The sequence below is a fragment of the Penaeus chinensis genome, chromosome 27, assembly GCF_019202785.1.
Source record: "Penaeus chinensis breed Huanghai No. 1 chromosome 27, ASM1920278v2, whole genome shotgun sequence".
In the NCBI taxonomy this organism is placed as follows: Eukaryota; Metazoa; Arthropoda; class Malacostraca; order Decapoda; family Penaeidae; genus Penaeus; species Penaeus chinensis.
The window spans coordinates 12356352-12363851 of NC_061845.1; the positions used below are offsets into that span (position 1 = coordinate 12356352).

Here is a 7500-nt window from a genome sequence, read left to right on the forward strand (position 1 = left end):
TTTCCTAGACATGCCAGATTTTTTTAGACTGTTTGATCTAATTTTATTATTATCCTTATTATCTCAATGATGTTGTTGAAATTCATTATAAACGGATAGAAAACCAAATGGCCACTGAAAGTCAACATACCTTGTCATAGTCAACAGAAACAATACTGCAAGAATTTTTTTTTAGTTCGTAAACCTTGCTTAATATGCCTTATCACAGACAATTTCTTTTTTTTTTTTTCTTTTTCTCCTGTTTTACTTTAAAATGATTTTATTTGAACACCCCTAGCCTATAAAACATTATAACAAGAAAGATGTAAATCAATACTGATAACAGAATAACAATGATAATTATGATAATAAAAGTGAGAGAGAAAGAGAGAAAGAAGAGAGAAAGAAAGAAAGAGAGAAAGAGAGAAAGAGAGAAGAGAGAGAGAGAGAGAGAGAGAGAGAGAGAGAGAGAGAGAGAGAGAGAGAGAGAGAGAGAGAGAGAGAGAGAGAGAGAGAGAGAGAGAGAGAGAGAGAGAGAGAGAGAGAGAGAGAGAGAGAGACACTGTAGGAGATGACAGAAAAGAGTAAGAGCAGAAGGAATGAGGAAAATAGGAGGTGGATGGGAAGGAGCGTCAGAGAAGGGACGACTTCCTGAGCTGGTCCAATGGGAATGTTGCCAAGCAGAGCAAACAATCTCACATCCACTTTTACCTTACAACAAGGGGAAATGAGGGGAGTCTGTAGGTCCAACCAACATGAGTCTGAATATAAACAAGAGTAGGAGTTAAGAATCTAAGCTTTTTTTTTTTTTTTTTTTTTTGTATTTTTTTAAATGTATTTTTTCCCCTTCAATATGGACTTATTCTTTATAAAGAGAAAGAGTAAAACTATTCACAGGCAACTGGCACTTTTATTCCATCATTTAGAATTTTTTCTATGGCTAAACTATCTCTGTTCTAACCTGATATGCATCAAGGGATTAGCTGATGTCTCTTCTGGGTAAAACAAACCCAAGTTGATGTCACCAGCGTGCAAACGTACCCATGAACCTCAAGCTCTTCCTTGGCTGTAAGACCTGATCCCCTCCTTTCCATGATGACATTTTTTATTCTCATTTCTTTCTTCTACTGTGCTGGATTGTTCCTATCGTCTAGTCGATGTCACCAACATCTCAGAACAATACTTTGGATGTCTGTCACAAGTTGGACAATATTCCTAACTCCGAGCCTCATAAGAATGATTCCTCACTACAAGTACAAGTATTTCATTCTTTTTCTCTCCAAAGAGAAGAAATGAGTTCTAGAAACATTCTTGCAATCTCAGAACTATTGATAACAGCCAAGAATACTGTTATTGTAGGTAGAATGACCACTCTTTGTCTTCCATTAAAAAATAAAACTTGTACATAAACACCATTGAAAAAAAGGAAAAAAACATGTGGCATTGTCTCTTTCATTTGTATATATGCAACAGTATAAACTGTCTGTATCAATAACTTATTGTGCTTGTCCCTTCTCCCATTACCATTAAAATTATATTAAACCTATTAACAAAACTTCCTAATCAAATGTCTTAACAGCTAGGAATTACATATCTAGGATATCGAGGTAGGGACTTAAGTCAAAAGCTATACAGTTGTGTGTATTATGGCGGGATATGCATATCCAGAGATTTTCCTACGTACATAGAGTAATGCTTGTAAATAAATGCTAAAATATTACCTAAAGCAAAATGTATTTACAGAGATTATTTATTCACTCTACACCAGGTTCCTCTGACTGAATTAATAACTTTAAAAGACATGAATTTTGGAGGAAACTTTTTTCTCTCTTTTTTTTATCTAATCATGTTATTGCTACTATTGGATTGTATTTCTTCCTGAAACTGCAGCACCTTAAAGTTTGTTAGTATGCTTAGTTCAGTAAAAGTGAATTACATAATAATTAGACCTTGGGTACACTTTCAATAGGAGTGAGTTTCTCTTTTAAAAATGTAGTGAAAGGACTCTTATTGATGCATTCCTCAAGGACGACAAATTCCGATCTTGTCTAATTTCAGATGGGCCGAAAACAAACTCACGGTCAAAAGTTACTGACCGGGTGCTTTATCATGTACAAAATGAAGGCAACGAGTCTATTAATATTATTAATATTATTATTATTATTATTAATTATTATAATTATTATACCTTTCTGATGTGTCTACCCAAGGCTGAGTGTACCAAAGACACTCTACCATTGCTGCCATTATGCTCCCCGACTAAAAATCGACACATGCAATGAATTCTGGAGTCACAGTTTCAAGGGGAACATCACGCGCCTTGGCTACGGCAGGCGGGCGCGTTGGGGCGAGCCACAGTAGAGTGCTTGGCCTCGTACTTACAATGATCTAAGGCACAGTTCGAGAAAGAGCTTGTTACCAAGAGTATTCTCAGTATAAGGCTCAGAAACCAGTAGAAAAGTTGGGAAGGCATATTTTGGAGCAGGCATACCAACCTAATATTAATGGCCAACTCCTGGCCCACAGCAGCCTTAATTGGGGCCAAGTTGTATGGCATTGAGCTCGGGCATTGTGAAGCTAGCAAACAGATACATGGTAGGGAGGACCGTTCTAATATACTGCAGATTAAAACATTCCTCAAGACATGGTAGACAGGAAAGTATTCTTCGCATTGACCACAAAATTCCTTCATATTAACAAGCTGGAAAAACTTGTACATGCTTACTGTGCAAAACAAATCTGGTCACTTTGATCCACCGTTTCATAAAGCGATGCTTCATTTCATAGACTTTTATCTTTATTACTGTATTGAAAGGCTGGGTCAAAATAGTTGTACTAGGCTGACACTTGACTTCTCGGCGAGTGTGAACTCTTTCCTGACTCTGAAGACCTTGGACTTCCCATAACACGTATCTGTCTTCACTTAACATCGTGCTGAGATGTGCCGCTGTCGCACAGTCTCCAATTATGGCTATGTTTAGAAGAATCCACAGTCACCAGGGTGGATGACAGAACCCTTGTCGAGAGGCTGTGCTTAAAAAATAATGGGCTCTCCTCCTCAGTGGAGCTGCCATCCAGCCATCTCACTGACATTGCTGCTTCTGAACAAACCCAACATTAATTGTAGTTTATGGAGGTTACACAAAATGGGAATGAACAATTTGTGCTGTGACTGACAACATAAACTGGAGTATAAAAAAAGATAAAAAAAGCAAATATTCGTCACAGTTGAATACTTCTCTGGCTGAATATTACTTATCAAGTAACACTATCATGAATACTGTATTAATGGTCAGACAGCAATGCCTGCTAATGTTATAATGTTGTGCAAATCAACAAAAAGCTTTAGAGAACTATCCCTAAAATCAACACACAATTAGTTCATATCTAGGAGTACTGTATTGAAAGATTTTTTTTTAATATTAAAGCAGAAGTATCACCTAGGCAGACTTATACTTAAAATACTCAGCTACATTACTAACAGAAGGATGAATATCATAGAAGAAACTGTAATCTACCCGCTCAACAAATATCTACAATTTATGGCCAATATACAAGATCACTTGTATTTACATCAAGGATGAATTATACAGTCAATCTCCTTAAACCTAAGGTAAACAATTTGTACAACAGACTTCTATGACTCAACTAAGCATATGAGGCATAAGAACCTGTGCATGAATTGCTGATCAAGAGATGCCTCTTGTTCATCTCTTGCTTCATCTTGACTTTTAAGTACAGTCAACCAGTTGCACAGCCCTTCAACTGGCAATAGTATACAAGAAAAAATGGGTCAGACACATTGAAAATGAGTTAAAAATGCAATGCTAAATGTATTGTTTTCTTAACACGTGCTCTTAACAAAGTGCCAAGCTTGTAGACTTCTCTAGTTCACTACTGCCCTGCTCGCAGGGGCTCATTGACGGCACATCACAATCACCAGCAGCCAGCGTGTTTATACGACGGGGAAGGGGAAGGTTGGGGAGACCTAGCACTTTGACCACAAACACTTTGCAATCATATGCCACTGACTGTCTATGTTGCTGCGTGGAGGGTTGGGTGCTCACAGAACCTGCTCTATGATAACGAGGAATAGAGGGACGTATGGCCAGCACTCTCATAGCATTCGTCGTGACCACAACTCGACACATAGCAACAAATCGCAGATTGGCTCAGATCCCAAGAAAATAATTAACTTCTCTATGAAATAGTACACTGACTGCAGTCATGTAACAGAAAGTAACTAAATGAATGTATAAAATGGCTTAGCTTTCGAGCAAAAATCTTGTCTTAGGACTAACATTGTCATTTCCTTTGCCCCACTTAGTCAACCTGGTTGAAAAATTTCTGACTGTAATATGGGAAAGTTTATTTGACTGTAACACATAAACCAGTCATAATTACATGTAATTAACTAGATGAGAAATGGAAGTAGCATTCTGTGACACTGAGGGGTGAGGAAATATTTGAGGAAGCAATGCAGATATGGGACTTAAACACTAAAATCAGCAAGCAAATTACTTTTTCCATATCCTGTTCATGGCTTTCCCATGTTCAACTATAATGTATAATGTCTTGAAAGAATTTATCAATAAATAAAGCTAAAACTAATTCCATTAAATACAGGCAATTAAAAATACTAAAACACTGTCAATGTCGGTAGCTAAATTGTAGGCAAAATATAACCTATTCATTATGATACCTGCATCAGAGTTCATCACTCAGATTATGTACTTTTTAGCAGTTACAATTAGCATTTCCTATTATAAATTTAAGGGGTTTTGCAGGTCTTACTGTAATGTAGGAATGAAATATTGGATAGAATAATACTTTTCTTCTGTAGAACAAACAGTTCTTTTTTAAAATATGAATAATTTCCAAACAATAACAAGATATATTATATCATCTGTTTAGATCTAAATTTACATTAACAGATTAGTTATGTTCCTAAAATGACCTAATTAGCATTTACTTTCATAACTAATATAGGGCCACCCATGACCTTCTGTGAAACTGATATTATTGATTAAATTCTTTCTTACTCAAATACTTTGCAGATAACACCTTGTGAGGTAGCAGTTCATTGTCAGGTTTCCTCAGTCCTACAGTCTACTGCTATTGAATCCTACACTTGCATACAGGTATCTTTACATACAGGTAGTCATTCTGTCTTTATGAAATCAAATTCTTCTGTCAGACCCTTTTCCCCTCACTGTCTGTCCTTCTCTTCAGGTCTTCATTGTAAAATCAGGCTTCCTCTTTCTAATGGTCATCTTCAGGTTCCTTCCAGTCTTCTGAGGCCCATTCAGGCAACTTTGTCTCATACTGCCATCCTGGTCCCTGTTTAAGAAAGTATTAATTAGCTTTCATTTCTTTTCTTCCTAGCTTGTTTGAATTTGGGACTAAGTGATATGTTTTGTGCAGTAATAAACTTTGTTTTTACCGAGATGGAGAACAGAAAAAAATAAAATATCAGATCACTGTTGACATAATGAATGAAACCCATCCATACTATCAATATGCTCCAACATCATGTTTAAAACCAGTTTTGGAAAACACTTACCATGTACTTGAGAGCATGGAGATACATAACAAGGTCTCTGGGCTTAGGGTCACGGTATCTCACTTTGCATTCATAGCAGTGTTCATCAACTGTCATGAGCCGGGGCTGGTAGCCATAGTCTCTGTTTCCTTCACTGGTCTGGGTTCCTGCAGACACCACACCAAGGCCATCGCTTCCAACAAGACCACTGCTGCAGCCTGGAATTTTTTTTTTTAAGCATCAATTCTATTTATATGGTCCTTAGAGCCAAAAACAAACATGACATGAGACCATCATTTTTCTATTGGAAATAGATATGTAGATTTTGTATGATGAATCAATATCAATGGTTCAGTATTTCAGAGAAAAGCTTCACATAGTGAGTAAATATGATATGAAAGAGATTCGGAAATAACTAAACTTATCTCTCAATGAACTTGAATAATATATAATTGATTCTAAATATGCACATAAAACCCAACAAGTCAGGCTAGGTGTTGGATAATAGATTTGGACAGCAAGCCAGAAAAATGACGGCACTGAGAGGGAATTATGCAGAAATACCTTAAGAATGACAATACAAACTAAATTCTCACTCATAACATAATAAGCACTATATAATAGTTTCCATGACAAATAACTGTAATTTGATGCTAACTTGTTTTGTAATGTTTACAGGTTACAGGTTATTTCAAAACATATCTGACTTCTTTACCATCACTTGATCAGTTTTCCAGTTTTTAAGCAAATATCTAACCCCAATGTCTACTATTAAACCATAGAATGTGAGTAAGAGGAAAGACATGTTCTCAAAGTTTTTATACATCAAACATATATATATATATATATATATATATATATATATATATATATATATATATATATATATATACATTCTTCATTTTGCTTGGAGCCCATTTGCTGATTAGCCAAAACTTGTATTTACATGATTTTACTGTCATGTAAGAATATCACAAATATTGTATTTTTAAGAATTAATCAAATGACTTTTTTGTCTTTTACAAAATAGTTTATTATGTTTTAAACAATTTAAAAATAGGTCATTCCAACTCTTAAACTATGTTACTTGCCTAGCAAGTATAGTGTAGTCACATAACCTGCCAAGATAAATTAATTTGACATCCCTGTTCTAGGTCATAAACATAGCTGACAAAGCTATGCAGTAAACAAGAATCAGTCATAATGATTTAGCAGTATCAAGATGATTTCACATGAGGCTTACTATTCCTATTTATTTTTTTACTAATTCATCCTCAAATCTTACCATTTATTGTCTTTGGTGGGACTGCTTCAGCTCCTACCATAGAGGGCTGGATGTCTAGTGATGAAGTGAGGGGTTTGGGTGAAGCATAGCCTGACTGGGCAATGAGCGCAGGTGGAGATGTCACACGTGGGGCATCTGCGGCTGAAGGAGACTTTTCCTTGGGGCTCGGTGTGTTGCGCTGGGATCCTCCTGCAATGGCATTGGCTCTTAAAGGTTGACCTCCTTTGGAATCAGGTTTGCAAGGAGAGAAGAATTGTTTGAGCTTCAAGGAGAAGAATTCTATGCTTCTAATCAAAGCTATAGTTTGTTTTCTTTTGTATTTTATGTTAGCAGGTCTGAGTGATTTTACTTGTTTATAATCCTCTTAAAGTGAGTTAAGAGAAAAACGACACAAACTTATAATTTTCATAATTATGTAAAATGTGTTTTCAAAAAAACAAATATAAACACAATAGCAAACTTACATATCTAGAGTCAAAATATCCTCAAGATCAATTTTACTTCTAACACCCATACCAAATGACTTTATCATTATCTACTAAAATGGGAAATACTTCAGACACCATTTCATCATCAGCAAAACTCACCCTCTTCGTCATTGTCTGTCTTCTCACGTCCCTTGAACATGGAGTATTCTGCATCCCCATCCATCCCCAGCCAGTTCTCTGCATTGTGGATCTTGATCAAGTCTTGG

The 7500-nt window shown here is 36.1% G+C and overlaps 1 protein-coding gene across 4 annotated transcripts in view; it reads right to left on the reverse strand.

Moving 5' to 3' along the window:
- Positions 1 to 769: 769 nt before the first annotated feature.
- Positions 770 to 7500, reverse strand: part of LOC125039682 (uncharacterized protein C18B11.02c-like) — a 592850-nt gene continuing 586119 nt past the window's right edge. For 3 of the 4 annotated variants that reach the window (XM_047633878.1, XM_047633877.1, XM_047633880.1), the window contains exons 10-13: positions 7394 to 7500; positions 6807 to 7028; positions 5543 to 5739; positions 770 to 5319 (exon numbers count right to left, since the gene is read on the reverse strand). The exon at positions 7394 to 7500 is cut by the window's right edge and continues 97 nt beyond it. In XM_047633878.1, the coding sequence (XP_047489834.1) occupies positions 5242 to 5319; positions 5543 to 5739; positions 6807 to 7028; positions 7394 to 7500 (604 nt within the window). In that variant the 3' untranslated portion in view covers positions 770 to 5241. The remainder of the gene's footprint in view (positions 5320 to 5542; positions 5740 to 6806; positions 7029 to 7393) is intronic. The other variant, XM_047633879.1, reaches the window with a different exon arrangement.